This window comes from Camponotus vicinus, unplaced genomic scaffold (genome assembly GCF_025532165.1).
Source record: "Camponotus vicinus isolate PSW18456_S1 unplaced genomic scaffold, iyCamVici1.0 SCAF_11, whole genome shotgun sequence".
Lineage (NCBI taxonomy): Eukaryota > Metazoa > Arthropoda > Insecta > Hymenoptera > Formicidae > Camponotus > Camponotus vicinus.
Window position 1 is genome coordinate 752063 of NW_028141947.1, and position 26619 is coordinate 778681.

Genomic DNA, 26619 nt, shown 5'->3' on the forward strand with positions numbered 1-26619 from the left:
AGGTCTCTCCGCGAAGAGATAGCTTCAATTTCGAGAAAACAACAAATTAATAAAAGAACTTGTTAAAATAAAACCTTAACGAAAAATAACACCTTTTGATATTACTTTTATTTTACATTTTAAAATAAATTGGCACTCTCTCTCTTTTAAAAGCTTTTTCGATCGTAAAAATAAACTCGAGAAAAAATATTTTATTATTTCTTGCATGCATATATTTACATATCTTCTTCGATCGTATTAAATAATTTTGAACAATTCGTTGCGTATATTTTCTCAGATTCATTTACGAATGAGTTTCGTGAGATCTTGGCGAAAATTTTAATAAGATATTTAAGACTTTTTTATTTCTACTTGAACCATTTTCTCTTGATATAAAAAAATGGATAATTTTTGTGTCACGTTTAATGTAAAATTACATTAGTTAAATTTTGCGAAAGAAGAGCGAGAAATATAATCGATCGAAGACAAATTAAAATTACGAATTAAAAAACGAATAAAACTTGAATAAATGATCGCTGCAGTTGCAAAATATCGAGATCGTGATAGTCGATGTGAGAAAATGGCGCTGCTGCGGTTGGAAAAAAAATCAGGGCGTGAAGATGCAACATCGTGGATCACCGGGACGAAAATGGATGAAATGCCGACAGAGAAGGTGAAACGTGGAAACGAAGGGTTGGCGTTGGGGAAAGACAGAAGGGTGTTCCTTGGAGGGTGCTCGCGAAGCTGCCTAGTTCGACCGTAGAGTTTGAATAATGCAGACTTGCACAACGCTGCTTAAAAGTGATCGGTCCATCCCCTCCACCGTCTCTTCTCACCCCTATATCCTCTTCGTCTCGCCGATCCCTTTAGAATCTCACTTCCAGTTCGTCTAAGAGTACGAACTAAGATTGATTTTAGATTGGGTGGGAATTGGGAATAGTGAGCCTGTTACTCTCTCTCCGGTGGGTTCTCCGTCCCTCCTATCGTCTCTCTTTCTCTCTCTTTCTTCGTCGTACCATTTGATTTTCTTTGCCTTCCCCTGTTTCCTTCCAATGTACATACGAACATGTGCATTTACATAGCCGAGTGTAATATGTTTATGTAACCGGAAAAGGCGTTGAGTAGATGCACTGTATTTACGATCTCAGTCGAGATTTATTCCCCTAGCGATTAGAATAAGAATAGGCCAAGAATACAAAAGGCTGGGATTTTAATTCTTAAAAAATGATCAATTATCTTTCAACAATATTGTATAAAATTTATATTTCAAAACACATGTTTAAGATGACATTTTAATGATCTTATTTTTAATTCACTATTCATTTATTATTATCTTTGTTATCGTACTTTTATATCTTCTGTATCACATTTAAGAATTGCATAATGGACATTAACATTTTCATTCGTCGCATTCATTTCGCTTTCACGCTCAATTTACATATTTTGCTGCGCCTGTAATCGCCGCGCCAGTTCGAATGGAATTATGGAAAGAACGTCCTTTGTGGACGTGACCGTATATAAAAGCCTGGTCTCTGAACGAGATTTATCCTACCGACGATCGACTCTCCCAGGGGAGTATAAAAGTGCCAAATTAGAATGGTACAGCGGCTGGGCCAGTGTCATGCCTATATATATAGGGCACGGCGAAAGCCCGCATTGCGGAATGAGAGATCGCCTATCGCTGGCTATCACTGGCTCCCCTCTCCCCTCTGCGAGACTAATTCATGCGAGATCATAATTCCAAATGATGCGAGGATATCGTATGAATCGGAACGATCATTTAAACTCCCATTTGAATTTAATGGCCTGCTGAAACTCCCATAAGATGCCTTTGACGATTTATAACAACTGATATATCTTATATATAACACTTTATACTTGTATCATTACGATACAAGTATTCTTGTTTTATTTCTGCTCTCTTGTTTCGAGGAGATTTTTTCACGAATAAAAATTTCAGTAGAAAGAAAATCAGTTTTAAAATGGCAGTCTATACAAATTTATACTTATTAGACTGTAATATACTCTGCGAACTTGTTACTTCATTATCTTAAATTAAATACATTCCGTCTTTCTGTTTATCTATTATTATTATTTAATGAGATTTTTATTGAGATTAAGCAGCATTATTGAAGTAGTTTTTAATAATCTCAGAGTAATGATTATCTTTTTTCTGCAATATACTTTTAAAAGTTAGAAAGTTAAATAAAGAAGTTAAATAAAGAAGAAAGAGGGAGAGAGAGAGAATATTTTATACGGAAATGAAAAGGAACGAATAAAGCTTGATTGAATTTTTTAAGATATCTTTAAAAATATTTACTAAAAGAGAAATAACAAAATCATGACGAATATATATTTTATGTGTAGAATATGAGTTAATGTATTATTGCAACTAAAAAAAAAACGATTACATCTACATTTACATTAGCATGTCGGCAGGAACATTGCAAACATTTTTTTAAGACAATGCTAAAAATATACGTTATCATTTCTTCACTTTTACATAGACATTATTATTTATATGTTAAAATTTATGGAACTGTATGTGAAAATATCTCAATCTATTCTTTCATTTCTCCCTTTCTTTCTCTAGTTATTTTATTATATATTTTTTATTTTAAAATATCTCCTATTTTTCTCGCAATTTTTTTTATTTTTCTCTTATTTATTATTATTTATCTTTATTATTTTTTTATAATTTTGTGCTTGCATTAAATATCCATTCGATCGAGAAATCGATTAATCTTTAAGACATATTTTGTAACTTGTCACATACGTTCGTGATCTTTTAAGGGGAAAAGACAATACAGAAGGAAATAATTTTGAGCACTATTACTGGTATGGCTTGATCGTATACACTCGATTGTTTAGTCACGGATGGAAATTGCCGGCAATTTTTGCGAACCAAAAGAGATAAACGGAATAATAGCGGACGAGATGCATTTTGAAAATGATTCGTGCGAGCAGCAGTACTGCAACAAACTGGCCGCAGCTTTTGCGAGATCGATGCGCCAATAATTTCCTATGACGATTATAGCTCGTTCGATTCGCCGACATTATTCATCGGACAAAATACAGAATAAAACAACCAACGGCGAAATCACGTTAAAAGCTTTCTGCCTCTTTCTGTCAAAACGATTTTATGCTTCCCTCGCTGCCATCTCTCTTTCTTTCATTTTTTAAATCTATATCCATCTATCTCTCTTTGAATTGTCATTTTGCGCTCTTTTGCCTTTCATATACTCTTTCCTTGCTATCCCTGCTTTTCCTATCTATCGTTTCGGTCTTCTATAATTCAACATTCTAGCGTTGAAAAGCGTGCGCGAGTAAATGTGAAGCGTGGGTGCAATGAAAAAGACAGTGGAAGAAAGGTGAAACACAGGATGAAACAGGAAGAAGCACCTTGGAAATAAATTTCACAGCCGGAGTTCATGAAAAGTGCCGGTAGCCGTTAACGTAACACATCGAAATGCTCTCTCGTTCCCTCTGTATGTGATGTATGTAACAAGAGCTTGGTACGTTGCGAGGGAGAATGGACGAATTCTCGGATAAAAAGGATTAATTGCTCTCTCTATCGTTATCCTTTTTTCAATGGAAAAACCAATACAACGAGTCATTATCCGAAACTCTGGATAAGGAATGAGCGCAGTCGGAAATCGATCGAAAGGGATATCTCTGTTCATATCGTTTGCCATTTCAAGAGAAGATACCTTAAAGACAGCTATAAAAATGCAATCTTAATTTGAAAATTTTTATCTGTTTTATCTGTTTATGACGAATCGATATCTCGCACATGAGGCGGCAATCAAATGAGGAGAAAATTGAAAAATGTGAATTATTTAAATATATTGACAGAAAGGAATTTTTATGAATATATTTTAAAAGGGTGAAATTATCTTTTTTTAATACATAAATCTTAAAAAAATTTTTGCATATCATATATATAAATTTCTACTACTAAATTTTTATGAATATATTTTAAAAATATATTCATAAAAATTCTAGTAAAAATGGCGAAGCAAAAGATATATTTATAACATCGCATATGAATAAAATCACGTCTTTTCGTTTATTATTTACGTTGCTTCGTGATTCCTTAGATAGGCCGAAATCGGCGCACGTTTACCATCGAGCGTTTACCATAAAATATCAGAACATGAATTCGCCACGACGGCTGCGCATGGCGAAAGTGAATTTTCGAAATCTGCTTTAGACACGGAGACGTGTCGAGAATTTCGACCAACGGATGCGGGGCTGGTCAAATTTCTATCACGCTTATTCGCAAACTTATTGGTCAGAATGAGGCGATCGATGCAGAGGCGTCATGGCGTCTGAAGCGCATTTTACGTTTCTCTAGAAGCCATTACCGATGCCGATTACTGCTGGTAGTCGGCTCGAATGACACATTTATGAGCGAAATAAAAGTCTCGACAACAGGGGACAGGAGTTTGTAATGAGGGTAATGGCGCGTTGGGAAACGAGTGGAGCCCGCGGAATAATGTCTCGCAGACAAAACGTCATTACAGAGCAAGATCGTTTTAGATGCGCATTGAACGTATGTCATCGCAAGGCAATCGAGATAGCGCAAAAATGAGTGCACTAATGACTAACATAAGACTCGATGTATAATTCGTTTTAAGTGATACTTAAGAAGTAAACGACGTATCTTTATACGAAATGTTCGTGATAACAATTATATAGACATATTTTAATTTAATATATTCTTTACCTATAAATATGTTAAATTAAATTATTAATTATTTAATTAAATATATAAATGATTTATAAATGTTAAATTATAATTTAACATTTTTGTTTTATTTTTCAGAGCGCTGGCTGGGGAGAATGGTCATCATGGTCGAAGTGGTCCCCATGTACGAGGTATGTTTTCCATAAACAGATTGCATCAATTTTATCAATTTTTATAGTGTCCTAAGAAATCTTATTTTTATATCATCGTAATTTACAGTCGTATAAAATGTCTTTCAATAATTTCTACAATTGAAATCGAACTCACGAGATTGCGCAAAATAATATTTGCTTTAATTTAATAAGATATTAATTGTAAGCATGAGAAAGAGATTCGCATTCAAGACATCTCATTCTATTATCTAATATATTTCTTAGGCATGTGTATCTTCATCTGTACGAAATGAAAATTTTTATTTTTCTTGATGAAGAGAGATCGTATTCGAAAACAAACTCTGCTATACAGAGAATGTTACATCCGGGTCGCGCCACATATTGTTTGGTAACAGCGCGACTAAAAGGGCTTTCATAACTGTGGTCGGCCTTTCGCATGCAAGACATGATCCAATCCCCGCGATTTCTCATCGCCAGTGTTTCGTACGGTTTCTAATATTGAGTCTCCTGCCGGTAACGCAGCCGGAATGTTAAGCGTTCCGGAACTCATTTTGGCGGCCACCACCGGCAATAAGTTTGTTCTCGACTCTCACCCCGCTCGTTTTTCAGTTATACAGAAGTGGCTGGAACTGCGAGACGTAGCAATTTATGGCACTTACAACTTGCGAACTGCACTTGGCCGGGAAAGCTTATTGTGTGATCTACAGCGTTCTATTTATTGATGTTTGTACACCACCTGCACATATCTTCGTCTCTATTACAATCTGCGATATTGCTAATTACAAGTATGCAGTGATAATATATACGATGCGATTATATATACGATGCCGTAATTAACGTGATTATCCAGTGATTTTATTGTATTTATTACTGAGAAAATGATAATATATCGCCCATAATAGCTTATTATCGCAATAAATACACAGCCTTTAGGTAATTTAATTAGTATTATAAAGTTAATAATGCTAAATAATAGGTGATATAAGCTATTGCATATTGTGCTTGATGCATTATTTATGAGCGGTTTAAAAATTTCAACTGTTTCGCGTAATTTATTTACGTAATTACAAAGCTTCGTAATTGAGATTAATCAGTATATGGTACATATGTACGTACGTACGTGCCATGTATCATTATTTCAATTAACTAATTGTTTACGCATTGGTTATTGTTCAAAGTAGATAATTACTCTTCGTATAGAATAATGCAATCGATACCAACTTTTCTAAAATTGGAGCCAAGTCATGATCGATTTACATATACGCACAATCGGCAAAGCGTTCAATAATGATGGCTACTGTATCGCGCTGTAAATGATCCACTGATTCGTTTTTACGCACAAACAAAGGACTCTGTGTACGTAAGCTGGAATATACGAACTTGCTTCCTAATCATTGATATTTTCACTATTTTCGTTCCGCTAAATTGAGAGTGCTCGGTTAATTTGCGCTCCATATTTAACGATTGTTTTCCATTAACTTTGCTGCTCTATTTCCCGTGTCAAGTCGCTTCTAAAAATTTCCCAGCGCGATTTTCATTACTTTGACATACGTCTTTCATGAATTGTAGCTCTATTTGTAGTGTTAGAACGACATCGTGCTAAATAATTTCAAAGAATATCTACGAATTGTCTTCTCGATTTTTTACTTATTAACTCGGAACGGACATTTAGAATAACTGCAATTGAAATCTTTCGCGAACTAGGCTCTAATCAAAGTATTTTTGAAGCTGTTTGAACAAAAGACTTCGAGACGTATTAATGTTATAGCAAGAACACTTCACAAATGACACTTTCATTTTAATAGCAAATATGTTTTGCGGCAATCTCGGAGCGGAACTAACTTATATTCGTGGAGGTAATGCAATTTCCAGCGAATAAAGATCGCTCGTGGAATTAACGTGAAGTAGTGAATTGAATTAATAAACTATGCGTCGCGCTGACACGTGGCGATGAAACGTAATTAAACTCTTGACGATTTCAGCGCGACTTGATTATGAAAAGTTTGAGTAACCGTGCCTGGGAAAGACACGCGGTCAAAGTGCATTCAAAAATAATTCACAGTTCGTTATATTTAATTCGCCGATATAAATAAGTCTCTCCGCTCGTCTTTCAGGACGTGCGGTGGTGGAATCTCACGCCAGCAGCGTCGATGCAGGCGTAAACCGTGCAAAAACAGAGCCTGGATGACCAAATATAAAATCTGCAATCCTGAGGTGAGTGTTTTTGAATACTAATTTAACTTGAACATTTATCACCTTGTAAATATGGAAAATATCTTCTAAAATTCTATCATCGTTTCTCTTCTCGTATTTTTAGTACAATAAATCTTATCACTCAACATGTGGTTTTGACAAATTTATTGACATAATAAGTGTCTAATTGAAATGTTTAAAATATAAAGTAGGTTGAAGTAGAGAAGTTGTAGTTGTAATAAATGTCAACGCGCAGAAATTCGGTAGAAACCGTCCTGTCAAAACGATTTTAGTTTTAACCTGATTAGAGCGCTTTATCATAATAAAAAAAGAACAAAATAATATCACAATCTATCCAACATCATATGCATTTACGCGATTACGGTCACGGATGTAGGAGGATGCTAAATGATGCTGTTGAAAAACGAAGTTAAGTGTGTTATTGAAATAACTATCGAAGGTGGCTAATAATGTCTCATAAAACAGAATCGTTTTTCAACTCTACAGAAAATATAAAAAAATTCGTGATATATATAAGAAGAGCAACGTTTCGTTTTAACCTCAATATATTCAAAGTGAAGCGACTTACAAAGTAGTTCTCGATGTGATAAATTACGATTGATTTTCCGTTATGTAAATATATAAAGACGCATTCTAAGCACTTTTTATCCACATATTCTTTTTATATACGTATCCAATGTAGAGTACAAAGCAACTAACTTTCTCTGCAATTTAAAATAATCGCGCCTCTGCGATAAAAGTAATGTAATCGCGCGTGTATACACATTAAAATATACATATATCTAAGCGCATTTAAATTTATCGCTTTAACCGTTCTCGTATATTAATCAAGCGTTTAATCGCGATGCGTTTAACAGTGACATTGCTATTTTACGCTCATTGCGCGAGCGGAGCGCGCATAAAATATCGTTGATGCAAATGGATCGCGTCGATTACGAATTAAATGACATTTATTGTCGCAAATTGTTCTTAAATATTTTAATGCGCTCGCGAGCCATTGCCCTTCCACCCCTTTCCACCCTCCGGCCTTCGCATCAATATTGTGCCAACCGGGACATGAATTGGATATACATGATGAATTCGATATTGGTGTATAACAGCCGACAGCGTTCCTCTCTCGTGAATAAGCACGTTCTGGGCCGCGGCTACGACCAATACGCACGCTCTGCATTTATCCGGGGTTACCCCCTACGGGACGTCGGGGATGCTGCAGCTGACCCGACCCATATTCGTATCTAGGGCAAATTTGAGGGTGTAAATGCAGCTATACGCATTGGATAGTTTATCCTTGACGTCTTCGATATCTTGTGTGCGCGTTGGATCGATATCGATCGATCCGATTTTCTCCCCCTTAACTAGAATGAATCATAACAGTGGCGTAATCATAGATTGGATATATGTAAGTCAGAAAATCGCGCATAGTTAACCCGAATCAAGAGAGATATTAATCACGATAAAGTAATTTTGTGCTCTGAATCGCGCAAATCGATTGTATTTGCGTGTCGGAACGTCTATTAAAAACATATTTAACACACGAGTGTGTGCGTCCGGTGTTTCTATACAAATATAATTATTTGATACTTGGCTGTCGGCATAGATTGTTTTATCTATCTTGATTTAAATTAACAAAATAAAAAGGAAAAAGAAATTGTATTATCTGATACATGTTAATCTAATGAATGTCACGTGACGAATATCTTTCATTATTCGAAATTTCGAATAAATCACACGTCGATCGACTGACGTCAAAATCGATAGATAGAGATGGTACGATCGGCTTCATTCCGTGTGTGATCGTGACGTGATGGCACGATGCTTCTTCCCGCGAGTGTATTTGACGAAACTACAATTCCATGCATGACATGTCACATATCAATCAATTGCTACAATGTACGGTCTGATAATATGTACATTAAAATCATTTTTTTTTAGTGTAGCAAGGGGTAAAAATATGAATCAACATACTCGCAAATATTTAATTTTTATAAATTAATTTTTATATTTAATTTCTTTTCGTTAAAAAGAAGTCATTGCAATCTATTATTAAATTTCGTGTCATAAGAGCTACTCTATTTTATTGTCATGAATCTAATAGGTAGATAAGACATAAAATTGTTCGTAAGAAAATACTTTTCAAATTTGCAAGTCGTGATGCATCAGATGTAAACGATACCAACGCTCGCCATTTTTCGTCTCGATTAACACGCTTGTCGCATTAACGCGACGACGCTCGACCCAAATTGACGTCGTTAACCGACTCGCTCGACACGGATCTCTCGTGGGATCGTATATCCCGGGTTCCCGTAAAATCGTAAAAGTGCGCAAAGCACCGTCGGCTCCCAGATGGAGAGAGATGCCTTTGTCGCGACGACAACGTGACATTCCACCCGCGGGAGGATGTCCGCCCTCGCTTTCTCTGCGCGAGAAAGTGCATTCGAACTATGTTCATCTTGTGTTTTTTATCTCCCCCCCCCCCTTCTCTTTTTCCATGCATGACACAAAAATATCGACGACCGTTTATAAAGTCGCGCCGTCAATTTCAGCGAGACGCTTTGCCCGATACCCTCTCATCCTCGCTTTTTCGCGTTATGTACTCTGCATATGTAATACGTAATATCTTTTCGTTTAGCCGGACCAAAATGTTTTATTATCCTCTCCCGACGGCGGTGGACTGAACTTTGCTAATTTACATTCCCGGGTAACGCGCATGCGAGGGTACTATTGTGTATGTATTACAACTGCGGTTAGAACCGCAGTAGGCTATATTGTCAGCCTATATAATGAAAATATGTAAATTGCGGCTCCTATTCTTCTTCTCTTTATTCTTTCTCCTTCTATTAATACGTACATTCGAAAAATATGGCTACAGAATAAAAAGCCTCGAAAATATGATTTTTTCCAGTGTAAATAAAAAATCCTTGCAGAATAAAATTCTGCTGCAAAATTTACTGCACATGTTATAATTATGAAACATTTGTGCATGATACATTATGATTTTGATTTATATATATAAATCATAAATGGATCTTGTGATGTACTGCGAGAGATTTGTTGACAAATTTGCATCTCCGAGTTGACGCTGACTTATGCGTGGTTGCGAAAAATAACAGACAGCGGAAAGAAAAACGCAAGTCTCTCCCAGATATGTCAAGAATTCCGTTCGCACGATAAACGCCAGTAGAAACAGGTCTGAATAGCTCGCAAAATATTCCAGACTTGTTACATTAATTTTCCAAGATTATCCCTACGAAATGTAATAGCCTCATAATTTTTTGATGCTCTATATTAGGCTCTTTTTAGGATTTTCTGTTATGCATGACCATAACAATTCCGTTTTATACGTGGCCAAAGCATTTTCAGACTCCATCTATTTTCTTTTTGTTTCTCTCGTTTAAATATCTTTTCTCTTCGATTATTAAAAACATTAAAAGTATAAAAATTTTTACTTGAAGATATGAAAATTTTGATTATTTTTAAACTTTTTAATTTCCTTTTTTACTTTTGACATTCATGCACAAAGCTCTTGCTTCTAATACCGTCATATTTTTTTCCGCGAGTAGATCCAATTTATATATGTTACAAGAGTGCGAAACTTTTCCCGAGTCTGTTCTCCCAAGATTTGTTGCATTTACTCACATGTCAAAATGACGTAGATTTTGCTCCAACCGTGGGACATCTCTCATTCAAGCTGATGGACAATTTTCTGCGAGCCATAAGTGCCGTTTCGCTTCTGTGCTTTTTATGATATCACATCCAATCGAGGAGCATGATTGGTCAATAGTGCACGATCGGCCTTCTGTACAAATGACCGTCCGTAATCCCGACAATTCTGATATCATTGGTACCTTGCAGCTATTGCTATCGAAAAAGATTTGATTTATTATTATCCAGCGCAGTAACAATTTTTCCCATTGCGAAAAACATAGAGAATGGAAAAACATTTATGGTGGAATGATTTGATATCACAAAGTATACAAAAAATGTCCCATCTTTGCAGCATCAAACTTACACGATAAATATTTTTTGAAGCTTAGAACTTATTTTTTGCGTAGATTTTACGCATTTGATAAAATTATTTTTAAATTAATTTTAATTTCCTCTTTTGCTCTTGACACTTATGTGCAGCTTCTTTTTATGTATAAAGTTATCAATAGAATTTTTATCAGAAGCATAAGCGAAATTCTATTAGAGCGATATAATCAAAATAAATACAATTACGTTATTAATCTTTCGCGTATTTCAGCTTTTTATCCTGATTTATGCCCGATTGCATCGCGAACAGTCGTATTTGCATTTACGATTCTAAATGTATCTAGTGATTTATCGTCGATAGAGATGGCAAGGGATAGAACTTTGAAATCGATCGTTTGCAGATCGTGATTGTGACCCAGTAGATGGTTGGAAAATTGATAGGTTTCGTCACGGAACAAGTCCTTTCCAAGGAATTTTCGCAAAGTAATCGAAGGTTACCGGCGGCCAAATATTAATTGTGCTCGATTCGAGAGGTCTTTGCTTAACGGGCGAGTCCTTTGGGAAAGACTGGGAACAATAATTCAGCCACGGAACGTTATAAATTTCAAGTTAAAGTCCAACCGGAAGGAATTTACGTCCGCGGAATATCTTTCCTTTGCCTCAAATCTTACTTTATTTTTTACTTACTCTATTTCTTTTTTTCATTTTCTCTTTGTGATGAAAAAAGCGCAAAATTGTATGTACATGCGAACGCACGTACGTAAATGTGGATTTAAAGATTCAGTAAAAAGAGTACAGTGCATTCATAATTATTTTGCGCGTGTTGTAAATTTTCCATCATGCGATATAATTACCATTGAATCGCAGTTTTTGGTATGGTTTAATTAATTTCGTAATGAAACGAAAACCACATTGCATACATATTACACGTGCTCTGTTTGTTATTGAACAAGAACTAAAACATTTCTTCTTGAGAGATGATATACATAATTTCTTGCGATATATGATAACAAGAACCTTTGTGCATGAAATCAGATTTAAATACTTATGAAATGTGATTTTATTAATATTAAAATTTTTACTTAATAATTTATTATAAAAAGATTTATTGTATAAAAAGTGATTGCAAAGAAAAAGTTTCAAAAAAAGTATTTTTCTGATATTATTTTACTTTTCGACAAGAGCAACAATCGAAATTATATTATAGAATAAAATAATCAGATCTTGAATTAAACTGAATTTTGCTATAAAATATTAGCGCTTTTTTCTTTTAATAATAAAAGTTGAATGAAAGAACTTAAATATGTAAATAACCGCGCTTCTGAATGAAACGTATTTCATGCGCACAAATGTGAGATAAATTTATGAATATTCTCTGCAAAATTCTATATATTAAAATTCTATATATTTAAATATATATTTTATTAATATATATTTTATTAATTTATTTTTATTAATATTTTATTTTATCAAATACGTGTTAAATATTAATCAAATCTCAATCGTGCTCATACAACTGTCGAGCACAAGTACCAGACAATTACTGGATGATGATTCTGATATATTTATTCGGTATTGACTTGGATATTTTTTTGGTAATCGCAAATTGCACATATAAATCAGAATTTAGTTTCACTGAATGATTACATGCTTTGACCAACCATGTGCGTCATTGCCATAAAATGTAGCATTTTTTGCGCGTGAATCGGGCCACACACGAGTAATGAATATTTTCATGACTGATTAATAAAATCTGAGAGCTTTTTTTCTGGATATTAAAGCTATAAGAAATGTTTTTACGCAAGCGAAGAAAAAAGTAATTGGATATAGTTAATTTTGATTTAATTAATCTTTTTAAAAAAGAGTTAAACAATTTCCATTGCATGTTTTTAACTTATATACGTCTTTATTTATTAGAAGCAAAAAATAAAATGAAATAATTTCATTTATATAAAACAACCAAAAATAATTAATTAGAAAATATATTTTGCTTTATAAATATTGATCAATAAATGATTAGAATAAGAAATTAAATATTATTATTAGTATTAAATTAATTAAATATTATTATTGCCAATAATTATTTTTTTAGGACGAAATATTGAATTATTTTAAAGTTTTTTCCCTTTTTCGAAATGTGAAAGTTCTATTTTTATCAGATTATGATAAACGTCGGAAATACTCGTGCAGGATAATCAGACTCGCTTTGTTCGTAGCATTTATGCAGATACATATGCACAGAAAACTGAAGCAACGTTATTCTCAGTGAAATATTCTGAAAAGGGGCATAGCTGTAAGTTCCATAACAGAAGCTTCTATTACATCGTCCAACATGCGCTGCATGGAAATTGTATCTCAATGAACATAGTAAAATTAAATAGCATACTAAAAGTCTCTATCTCTATATCACTCTTATGTGTATGCACCTCACATGCATTCTGTGTCCTCTATTATCGGTTATGAATTTTGAATATTTAATACAACACATGTATTTTTCAATATTCATGAGAAACGCTATCAAATCGGAACTGGTAATCCGTGGTAATGATGAGAAATCGTGGTTCGCGGTAAAGAGAAAAGTGAATAAACCGGAAACCGGAACGTAATTTGCCCGCGACGTAGATTCGCGACCATGTCCGAATTAGATCCGCAATGGTTAACGCGCGTCGTCGCTCTCATCCGCGTGTGCATATTGGAATAATATAGCCGATAAAACCACCGGCGTAACGCCGCGTCGGACGAAAACGATACCATTGTGCAACTTTTATTAGAACCGTTGTAATCGTAACTTTACAGGGATATTAATGTCGCGTTTGGCGCAGCCAGTCGCGCCGCACCGGGGCTCGTTATGGGTGGTGTGGGATTTTTCCGGAAACGAGATACCGGATTAACGCATAATGCGTTATAACATATGTATTTGTAATGTATCCCAGGAACGCCGTACCTTCCTTTTATCTCCTTTCTCATCTACAGATTTAAACCCGTAAATTTGTCTTTTTTTTTTTTTAATAATAAAAGTATATAAAAGTAGCATAGAAATGTCAAATTTTGCATAAATTATTAATATAATATTAGTCAGAATTAGAGATGCAAATAGAAAAAAAAAACAAAAATTTTTTTCTACGAAATATCATTTTTCTGTGAAAAAAAACAATAAGCTTTTTTCCGCAAATTTTTTTTATTTTTTTTTCAGATATTTAATATCTTTATGTTTTGATTATTGCAAATTGATGTTTTATTATTTTTTATTTTTTAGATGATGGATTTTGAGTCAACTCTATTTTAAATGTAGAGCGTATTTTTATAATTGGCTATATAGTTTTGTAATTATTATATTTAATTAGATAAATTCTCTAAAAACAAATAGAAATTATAAACTTGAAAATGAATTGTCTTTATTATAAATATAAAAATAGCAAAATGTTTCAAAAATGCACTTTAATACTTTCATATTTTAATATAATAAACAAATTAACTTTCTTATAGTTTTAATTAATTTTTTTAGAAATAATTTTGAAAATAATAGATTAATGAGATTCATGCGAGTGAAATTACATCAAACACGATATCATCGGCAAAATGCGAATAATTTTTAATTAGATGTATAATAAAAATTTTTGTTGTGCATATAACTGAAAATTATCCGAAATATATCGTGTTTGACATAATTTATCGCAAAGGTCTAATTAATTCTTTAAAATTATTATCGAAAAAAGATAAATTAACAATATAGAATGTTTTTATTATCAAAAAACATAAAGAAAAATAACATTTTAAAAAAATAATAAAAAAAATCAAATTTTTTGTCTTTTCCAACGAAAAAATACATGTTTTATTTTTCAATTAGATTTGTTTATTTTCTGTTAGAAAAAAAAACAGATTTTTTACTCTAGTTAAAATATTAGTTAAAATATCAATACGTTATAAACTTTCTATGAATAAAATTGTTATTCTCCAGTATAGCTGACTTTTGAAACTGGATTAATCAGAAAATTCGATACATTCATGATCGGATAAAGAGAGAGAAAGAGAAAAAAGTGTATTATTTTATATAAACTATTAAATGGCAAATATAAAAATATGTACAAAAGAAATTACTCGCGCACTATCTACTTGGAAAATTTATTTAAGCCAAGCAAGTGGATGAGCCATCATGTCGAAACATTTTGATTGTTTGCGAAGGTATTTGCGTATGCAGTCGGCGCCGTCGTAACTTTTATTAGACGCCGTGTAACTGCAGTTTTACAGGGCTATTAATATCGCGTTTAGCGCAAGCAGACCAATGATGAATCCTGTTACGGTGTCGCGTAGATAAATAATGGAACTTCCTTGCGAAGCTAAATGCTTCGAACTCGTGCATAATGCATTACTTGCAATTCCACGATGCACAAGTAATTGCGGACGACAGGAGTTAGGTGAATCATTATTCTCGAACTAGTGGCCGTCGTAGAAACTATCGACGACAGATAACAGCAAGTGTTCTCAGCGACAATTAACCAGTTTGTATTGAGATCACATAAGTTGTTACATCTGATAAATTGGAGATGCAATGTTAAAATAAACTGCAGCGAGAAGATATCGGAAAAATTATTTTTTTAGCCCAAGTAAAATATCTTTATATTCATTTTAAACTTTACACATCTCGCCTACTTTTTTCTAGTATATTTTTTAGTTGCTTTATGGTAATTATAATAAATATTATCGTAAACATACATGAAGATATCAGAGTATTATAAAAATAATCATGATACAAATTCTAGTGTTTGAGACTAAATATTGTCGAATTTGTGTAAATTATTTTAAATTTAGAAGGACTGATAAATAGCTAATACTTGCTTTTTCGATGTTATCGAACTTGTTAATTTGTTACACAAAGCCCCTCTCTAAATATCGAGGTCATCGTTAGTTACTCCCGTTTGCTGGGTTTTATTTATCGAAACTCGAAAGTTGAGCGAGACACAGTCGACGCTGGATTGAATTACATGTGACTGACATGTCCCAGTGGCCCGACAATTCTGACACTCGCAGTTTGTGATGCATGCATCGCTGCGACAAGCATATGGCATAGCCAAATGGTTCCCTTTTAGGGTCACAACATGTAATTCGCTATACGCGGTTGCGTGACCTGACAATTCGAGGAAAAATAACGATTACGCAGTGTGAGGGATAACATGTCCCGAGATAATTAACAAATTACAAATTGGCGCGTTCGTTCTACCGGACATTCAGTTTCGCAAAAATCTTAATCGAATCCATGCACCACGCATTTATCGATGCACTTTACGTTTATATTTCACATTAAACTACATGACACGTCGATACGAGATTTTTCAAACAAACGGCTTAGTTTTTTTTTTACATAAAAAAATAGTTTCAAAAATCTGCGTTAAATCAAACCGTCGAAAAAGATTATGGTGCGTATCATCGAAAGCAATCGTTGCGCGCGTTTTCGCTAATAATATTTGCAAACGCTTGAGGATCCTCCCTTTGAGGAATTAAATAAATTTCAAGTGATTGAAGTCAGCTTAGGGTATACATCATAATTATAAGCAAATAAGAGGAGAAGAAGAGGAAGAGAGAGAGGAAAAGAGAACGAGACAGAAAATGTGTGTGCATGCGAGATTGGAAGTGATGCAAATTTGACGAGTATCATACATGAATCGACTCGAAATCGCCTCAAAGGAATTATTTGGGGTGGCAGGATATAAGGGACACACGGCGCAGAAACGAAGCTCCTGAATAAGTTTCTTTTCATCAGTAATTTCGCTTTCTCGGCGCGTACATCCAGGACTGACCGCGAGCGGAAAAAAATGAAAAAGGAAATGCAAACGACGAGTCGCCGTGTTCTGAAGGAAGTTCGTCAGCTCTCGTGCCCGGCCGGTTACGCGAATTACAGCAGCTTGCACGACGGTGGTCGGGAGAAATCACGGCAAAACTGAAATGAGCGAAGAAAAGGGAACGCAACATCATTAGCATAACGAAACGGAGAGGCGTGTACCGAATACAGATTCCAAGTCTGCCGGCTGTCATCCTCCTTCCACCTTTCAATCCTCTTCCTCTCTCTTTTCCTCTCTCTCTCTCTCTCTCTCTCTCTCTCTCTCTCTGTCTCGCTCTTTGTCTCAGCTACCCCTGGGCGTGCTCTGTTAACACTCGTAATGGCACAGTGTGTATTTCACCGAGCTTGTATTCTACGTTTTACCAACGATGAAAACAGAGGAAATTCATTTGCGAGAGAGCGAGAGGAAAATTTCACCGCGACGCGATAACTTGGCAGAAGGCTCGCGCCAGATCGATAAAATGGCCGTATACTAGATGAATAAAAATTAATTTACGGTTTTGGAATTTCGAGAGACGAAAGGAAATTAATGAAGTCAAGCTAAGATGTACAGTAAGAATGAATAATTTTATAAATATAAATGCTTATAAATGAATGTATTAAATAAAATGATACAAAAGAGCAAAAGTATTTTTGCGAAGACGAAATTTTGACAGTATTTTTGGAGAAAACTATACTCTCTGTGATTGTATTATTCATTTTAATCAAATCTCGTCGAAATTAGAATATAATGAATATAGACAATCTCTTAAATTATGTATATTAAATAAATAGTTAAATAAAATTAAATTAACAAATTCAATCGCTTTATTTCATAACACGCGCGATATCGTTAACGATATTAATTACAGTTCAAAATATAGATCCAACTATTTAGAAGGATAGGATACAGAATCGAATAATTCTATTTAGATAGAATTATTTCACATTTTTTATTACACTTGTCTAATAATAGCTACTTTATTTTCGCAGAAATTGCCACTTAATATGGCAGTAAGTAATAATTTTTAAATCACAGAAGTATGTCAAATATATATATACATTTCTTTGTGGAAAATTAAATTGAAAACGTACCCTTATAAAAAATATCTGTCGCTTGAAAATAATAATTTGGCAGGTAAATGGTTAAAGTCAAATGATTAAAATTAAATCCACGTTTGAATTAAAATGCTAGCCGCCAGTTGAATTATGAAAGCCCTTACGATTCTGACCCGAATTTAAATCTGCTTTATTCCGATTCTCTCCCATTTAAGCCGAATATAATTATAATCTAAAATTTTGAAAAATTTAGAACTTTGGAGACAATTTGAAACATGCGGAAAATTTCTTTCGAGTCCTGCATATTAAAAAAGGAAAAGAATTTATTACATTGTATATGCTCTGATCAATGGATCTCCTCTTTAAATGCCAAGTTAAAAATGTATGTGCCATCGTTGTTGGCGTTCTTAAATCAATAAATGGTAATAGGAAGAGAAGATCTGAAAAACCCGATACACATATTAAATTGGAAGCTCAAAAGAGAGTCAATCAGTTGAATCAATTGAATTTAATCGATTTATACAAATGGTGAATACATGAATACATACATGAATATATAATGGTAGATACATGAATGTTAAATTTCTAATATTTCTTTTTGTGAATCATACTTTAAACTTCTCTTTCAATGTATTCTAGCGAATTTGCATGATAGATTTGGATTTACACGATACAAGTTTACATTTTTGATACTCTTTATAGCACAAATCATATTTACATATCTTTAGCGTTAATTTTACATTTACATCAATCTTATAATTGTATGTCATAATGAACTAAAATGAAGTCTATTTAATCTCGAGAATGATAGTCTCACTGTTTCGCAAGACTTTATAAATAGAAGTCTCTCAAAATCTCCGTTATAGAAATAGAAGATTACATTTAATTAATTACGTTTAATAATCTCCTGCACAGCTCAAAATAAATTGTGAAAATACCATAACGTATCGTATGACGTTACAAGTTGGACAAATTTTCATGACTCCAGAAAAATAATATATGCACTGTATATATAATACTTAAGTAATCTCTGTATATTTGCCCGTGATATATCAATGCTCGCGTAAAAGCAGTCACAAATTTCTTGCAAAAGCTAATAAACGTATAAACCATGCGATTTATTCGTAAAATAATTTTATTTTTTATATGCTTTACTGTAAAGCATGTATGTACCGAGTATATTTTTTTATCTGAACAACCACAGTTTTTCACTGAAATAATTATACGAGATATCCCTTCAAATATTTTACGAGTTTCTTGGCGCGCAAAATAACGTACAATTGCTCCTGTAATTCGTAATAATTCGTTTATTGCGTGCGATACACGTCGCGCTTTAATATCGGACATTAACACGTGAGTAATTTATTCGCCAATCGTTTCATAGTGATAATATTTGCTGGCTTTATTATGATGACGCGGTGCAAACTTGGAGTCCTGTCGTTGATGATAATAAACTGCGATAAACATATTGATCCGCGCGACCGGTCATAATAAATGATGTTATCGTGTCAACATTCCATTTACATCTCACCGATAATTTTATTAACCCAATTAGAATGCATTTTGTCGTTTCTATTGTTAATGAATGATCGATTAATGAATGTTCTTGATAATAACGAAATACGTTGTTACATTCCAATCTCTTAGTTCTCTCAATTAAAAATTGCGATCAGCGAGAGTATATAAGCAACGAAAGCGTATCTCTGAATCATTGCTATACGCGTAATTATCTGTAATTTGTTTTATGATAATTAGTAATTAGTTTTATGATAATTATTAAAAAAAAACGTCAATACATTTTTGTCATATTTAAAAAAGGAGAGAGGTGTTTTTCCCTCTCAACGAATTCGTGTAGCGCGAATTTATATGCATGTCTAAATTAGAGCAGTCGGGCAAATATTGTTCAAATCCGAAACTATCAAGAAGAATCCGGGTCGCGTATTCGTAATTGATAGATGAGAATGCGTTCGTTACATAAATGAAGCCAACGCAAACGAACCGCTCAAACAGAGCCGATCGATCATCGTGTTGTATCTAGCATTTTCTATTTCGCGAAAAATATCGCAACGATGTGCAAAATACCAGTAAGATGTACGATATCTATCGATGATGGCAACGATTTACACGAGCAATAAAGGGGTAGGAGCCGTGCACACAAGACGGGGATAATAAAAGTGGCTGGACAGACACGGATATTCGGGTCGCGACGTCGCCAAGATACGGTGGGAAGAAATCGTTGCCAAATCCCGTCGCGTTTTTACGTTCCATGGTGTAGGATGTTGATAGCAGGATGGAGCGAAAATACACGAAGCGCAGGGAGCTCCGAATATTGGACGTACGCGAAGAATTTATGGTCGGGATGTTCAGGAAACTGCCATTAAAATTTTATTTTGATCAGATAATATCCTCCCTCGTTTTCCTCCCTCCCCCTCTTTCCTCCCCTCTCTCTTTCTCAAGGTAAATTTGCAGGAGTTTCGAATACATGACAGCATAATATACAGCACGCGATAGTTTTTTACGCTTTATAAAGTATCTGTGATCCTGAATTAAATTTGAACTCACAGTAGAGTCGAGAGTTAATTAAGTCATCAGAGAGTGGTAGCGTATGGTTTCAGAGATCGGAGCAGCGCTAACTTTGTACGTAATTCGATGACCGCACAGCGGACGACACAGCCCTCCGCTTCGCTAACATTTTAAGAATGTTCTCAATGACATCGAGTAGTTTTAACAACGAGCGATAACAAAGTGCAATTTAAACTTCTATTAACTTTAAGATTGTAAAAAAATGACAGTTTTTAATTCTTAGTAGATTGAAAAAGCGAAATATTAAAAAGGAGAAACATTAAGATATTTCTGAATATCGAGATTTGCGTAAATTGATATAATAGTTGGAGATAATAATAAACAAAGACGAAATAATAAATCTTAAATGAATAAATTTATTAATAATACAAATTTTATTAAATTGTTTCGAGATCAATATATACGAAATGAAAGATATTTATTATCGGAATTTATAATTGGAAATATTATTAAATCATATTATAATAAAGCTTGAGACATGACATTTAACAAGAAATATCTTTCAAAAAATATAATATTTCAAATAATTCTTGCAATATAATACTTGACAGCCTTGATGAATGCACGATGAATGCATTACTAATGATGATTACGCAAGATTTCAATTCCAAAGTCGATAATAGCATGTTACGAGATTTATAATATACGAAATTTATTATCGATTTCTTTACAGATTTATATCGTATACGAGATACGAGATTTGTGCGACGATTGTCTCATATAATTAACCCTCTATCTTCTCTGCTATCATTAAATTTACCCTCAAGAGTTCAAGAGCGCTACGTTTACATTGCATTAAACACACAGACGGCATTAAATGTAATAATCACATGATACTGTAAGGCAAAATTACTTTAGACAAATTAATGTTGAGATTCTTTAATCTAAGATTTTACTAAAGTTTGAAATTAAAAAATTTTTCAAGAGAAAGAAACGCCAAATTTTTGATAATTAAAATAATTAAGAGCTTTAAAACAAGAATATGTGCATGTATAAACTTGGGAGCCTTTACATTCGTGCGCTAATTCTGTCACTGAAAACACGTATGATCAACAATTGCAGAAACACGTGTAGTACGTCACATTTCCGTTCGCCGAAGAATAGTGGATGCAATATATAATAGTGTGCGTAACGGATATGTGTGGAAGGTCATATGCTGTCAGCAGCTAATGACAACCTATGCATGAAACTGGGTCAAATTCGACGCGGAATCAGCTAGAGTAATTAGCGCAGTCATGTAATGCATTGTAAACTCGAATTGTGAATTATAGGGCGTGTATGAATTAAACTAAGTGCGCTCGTATTTGAATTACATATGGTAACATGCACGATACAATGGACATTAAAGAAATCATTCCGTACATGTCGAGTTTGTAACGAAAAAATATATTTACTAGATGTTAAATTGGAAATATTATTAAATAATACATTCAGCAAAATAAAGAAACTAATGTATGTTTGTTAACTATCTTGTGAATTAAAATTTAAATCTCCATTTACATAATACACATTTGACAATTGAAACTTTAACTATCATATATGTGTAAATTTGCTTTTGAGGATGCATTCTCGCAATAAAATCTATATATTTGATAATGAAATTTTTTATCAAGTAATAAAATTTCGGAGCCTAATATATTTCTGACAAGATATTTTATTAGAAATTTCTCTACTTTATATCCATAATTTTTTTGATTCAAAAAAGAGAAAATATTCTATATCGTATATTTATCTCTTTGAATTTGTTGCAACTATCCCCGATGAAACTTAGTTTCAAAGAACAGGCAATCTAGCGTTAGCGAGATGCGCGAGATAATATCTCCAGCTTCACACATGCGTGAGTGCGGAAGTGATATGAAAGCGGAAAGGTCACTAGCTGTGACGAAATTCGATGCACTTGTAGCTCGTATCAACAAAGGGAAGTTGCACTCCGTGCTGGTAATCGCATTTACGAGCCAATAGATGCGTACGTGTATCAGTGCGTACGGCACACATGTGCGTTACATAATAATTACGTCACGAAAGGTTATCCGATGCTTGTATCTAGCGAAGAACATCGCGGAATCAGGGCAAATTTGACGAAACCGTGGATGATTACTAGGCGGTTAGCACCGGGGTTTCACATCGCCGCGTTATAACAGCTGTACACCATGATAATCCCCTAAATACACATCGAGTGAGTGAAATCGCTAGAACGAAGCTGCAATTCAATTTTAGCGCACACGAGGATGCAGTAAAATTATTGCATGAAAAATAAGTTTTCGCTGTGGATTACGATACGTCAACCAAGTTAATAAAATTCTCTTCGCACACAATTTTTATGAATGGCTTATAAAAGGAGAATATAAATAAAGTAATATATTAGAAGAATTTAAAAAATTCGTAAAATTATTTGTACAATTTGCACATCTTAAAATTTAAAGAAATATATAATACTATGAACAAGGAATTGCAAGATGAGTTGTCTGAATTATATTGAGATAACAATAACTATTAGTGTTGAATGTAAATAAATTACATAGACAATGCGACGAAACTCGGTGAGTTTTTCGTAGACCGAGATTGCGGATTCGTTCAGCAGGCGAGAGATAAGGAAGAATCTTGAATAAAATCAGATTACATTCGGCGAAACTATTACGACACGATTCAGAATAGGATCGGATATGTTTGCGTTGCGGTAGTTGAATACTCGCAGGAATAGGTGGATCAAGTGAAATTTAGGTCTTGTGGATTAAAACGGTGTGGAAATTTCTAAACGTACTCGAAGAACTGCTAACTCGTATCTGGTAACATCGGCAATTTCAATTGTCTAAGAGATCTGTCGCTCGGATTATCGCAAAAGTTTCATTAAACGAATGAAATAATAAAACAAAGAAAGAGAAGGAGAGAGAAATTTATCTAATTTTCTTATAACTGTAGGTGTTTTTGTGTATTTGTTGTATGCAATTTGAAGATATTTACAAAGGCATTTGTACGCTAACAAAGTTTTACTCATATATAATAGTATGATAAAGTTTTACCTAAAATTTGCTCGAAGAGAAATAAAATCATTTCGCAAGTGGAAAATTATTTACTAGAGAATAATATTTTGGAAGACAAATCGTAAAATAGAGTAAATGAGATATGTACATAATATCAACTATTATGAAATAAATAATTAGATACGAGAATCGTTTTTCGATTCGGATTAAATTATTTGAGAACGTCCCATTTTCTAGTATATCGCATTCGAAGGTACTTCTTGGTACGTAATATCGGAAACATAAAAGGCGGCCCATTAGATTCTGATTGATAATAGAGTCTCATTCGATGAAATTACACGTTGCAATATACATATTTTTTCGTTATTTCATCAACTCTTAAATTTCAGTTTAATATTTTCAGGTCACAAAAACGATAGTGGCTTATATTACTTGATATCAAATCCATATATATATGATATGTTCAGTTAAAACGTGGACTAAAATCATTGTTCCATAAAAGTCTCTATATTTCAATTGAATGTATCTAATACATATATATGTTTAACAAATTTATATATTTGTATGCTATCGCATTTTAAATAGACAGAGAATCAATATGAGAATGTAAACAAATCAGAAATCTGAATTATAGTTGTTTGAAATTTATATTAAATTTATTCGTTTTTCATGTTTCGTTACATCGATAAATTTAAAATTGGTTTCCTTATATTTTTTATTATTTCTTTTATTATTTTCGCCTAAAATGTAATGCAAAAATTCTGTTAATAAATATTCAATAATAACAAATTGTTGCCGAATTTATTCTCGAGAAAATTTATTAAATTTAAAATGGATTTCCTTATATTTTTTATTATTTTCGCGTAAAAAATTATAATACAAAATGTAATACAAAAATTCTATTAATAAATATTCAATAAAAACAAATTGTTGCCAAATTTATTCTCGAGGAAATTAATTAGATTATATATTATTGTTACAGTATTCGAATATTATATATTTTTAAAAAAATTATATATGTATGTACGCATATATTCTGCATTTTCATACATGTGTATTCAATTATAAATTTAAATGTACAGAATTAAACCCATCTCGAGAAACGTGAAATTCGTGATGACAGGTGTAGAGAGATTCTCGCGAGTGCGATCGTGGAATCCGCAAGAGCGGCTCGCTTCCTGTTTGAAGAGTCGTCGTGCCTCGGGCTCCATTTGACTGCATTGACGATTCGCACGGTGTAGTTTATCGGGGTAAGTTTCCGCCTGCGCGCGAGCGCGACGTGAAACTTTCGTCGAGTAATCCGTTACGAAAGTTATCGGGCGTAACGTGCACGGAATTTCCGTAAATACGGATAATCGAGAAACGTGCCAGCCACCGCCGCTGTTTCTCTTTCTCTCAAAAGCGCGCAGAGAGGGTGCCTCCTCGAGTTGGGGAATCGAGCCACCCCCTCGCTCGATGCCACCACGACCGGTAACGATTGGCGTACGCAGAATGTACGCTCCGACCGATGCGGTACGACGCGAAATAAAATTTCACGGGACGTTTGTCTGCGAATCCGATCGGCGTTTCGTTGACTGGAAAGGACTTAAAGTGAAACGTGCCGCGGGAAACCAGGTTAACGGGAAAAATCGGGTAACGGTGCGAAGTGGCGAAATTGATTGGCCTGTTTTTCTACATCTGTCTGAAGTAGCAGGCGAGATGGAAATTCTTCCATGACATTTTCTTGTGCGTTGTTTAAGAAGAAAGTAATAGAAAAATTAATATGCAAATTCTTCCCAAAATACAGAATTTATTTCACTCTTCTTACGTTAACGTAATAATGATCATAAATAATAGGTCGCTTCTCCGGACAATAATTGTGAGAAAAATTGACGTTTAATGATTTGTCGAAGCAGACATCATTTGTAACTTCTCTTCCGCTGCCGTCTCCCCTTTTTAATTTAGCGAAAAGTATCTTTAATTAAATATTGTAACATTTGTGCACGTGAAATACTACTCCTCTTGGATTAGGCCCTGGAATAGACTCGCGTCCTAGACACGTTTCAGAATGTTATTTTCGCAAGCATTCCGCTCGCGGTCTCCTCGAGCCTCTGTACTTCCGGTACTTTCTCGTCCTTATCCGGAATTCTTACCGGAGGAAAAAGACCGGCGTGTTATCGTAACTGTCGACACGATGGAAAAAGGTACCGTTGTGTTTTCCTTTATTCCGTCCACAAGAGGATGTCACTTCGCGGAAAGATGAAGAAAATGGGCTCGCTCCTTCGAAGTGTATCTCGCTTCACGATGCGTACCATGGGTAAGCGGGGATTGCATCCCCGCGGCCTTTCTCCTTTATTTTTATGGCGAGAATGCGGGACTATTCAACAAGCTATTTTAGCGAAATGCGACGAACTTCTTTCAAAGTCCGACCCCTCGAAAATGGACCGCGGAATGGAATGCGGATTCGCTGATGATATATTAAACGCGTATTTAACGGTTTCTTACAAACTTATGCGTTTTTAAAAAATGAATATCCTGAATATTTAATATCCGGATTTATTTTAAAACTAGAGAATTGGAGCCATATTAAAGTCAAAGTCTTTAATGCCGCGGGAATCTTTTTGGTAAAATTAACAACTTCAGTTTCTCGATAATCAGATATCCAATAATACGCGTATTTAAGAATTAAAATGATTTAAAAAATATATTATTTAAGAATAAAACTGGCTTTGTTACCAATTCCATATAGAATCCATTGTTTGAATTATTAATGATGCTACTCATCTTTAATGCAATCAACATTTATTATCGCCAAATAAATGGGTATTGATAAATTATAAAATTGATGCGTACTTCCATATATGCGCTTTTGCAGAATAATTGGACACACTGATCCATTGAAAACTGTAACATGTATATAAAATATGCGATTGAACAAATGAATTTCAATTAGAATAAATGAGGTTCGGAATAATTCCAAATATAATACAATTTCAAATATAATATTGCATCGTTACATGTTTGATCGCAAACAAAAAAATATTAACGTTTTTTATAATTTTTATATTCCAACCCCGTATTTCCTTCACTTTCGTGGACTGTCCATTGTAAAAGAAAAATTAATGTTACACAGTACAAAATTGTGCGTCCATATGTTAAAATTTTCTTGTGTTA

The 26619-nt window shown here is 33.9% G+C and overlaps 1 protein-coding gene across 4 annotated transcripts in view; it reads left to right on the top strand.

The window, feature by feature from the left end:
• Nolo (ADAMTS-like no long nerve cord) overlaps window positions 1-26619 on the top strand; it is a 188916-nt gene that overhangs the window by 123780 nt on the left and 38517 nt on the right. For all 4 annotated transcript variants that reach the window (XM_083082751.1, XM_083082752.1, XM_083082753.1 and 1 more), the window contains exons 3-4: window positions 4808-4860; window positions 6957-7056. In XM_083082751.1, coding sequence (XP_082938877.1) covers window positions 4808-4860; window positions 6957-7056 — 153 coding nt within the window. The remainder of the gene's footprint in view (window positions 1-4807; window positions 4861-6956; window positions 7057-26619) is intronic.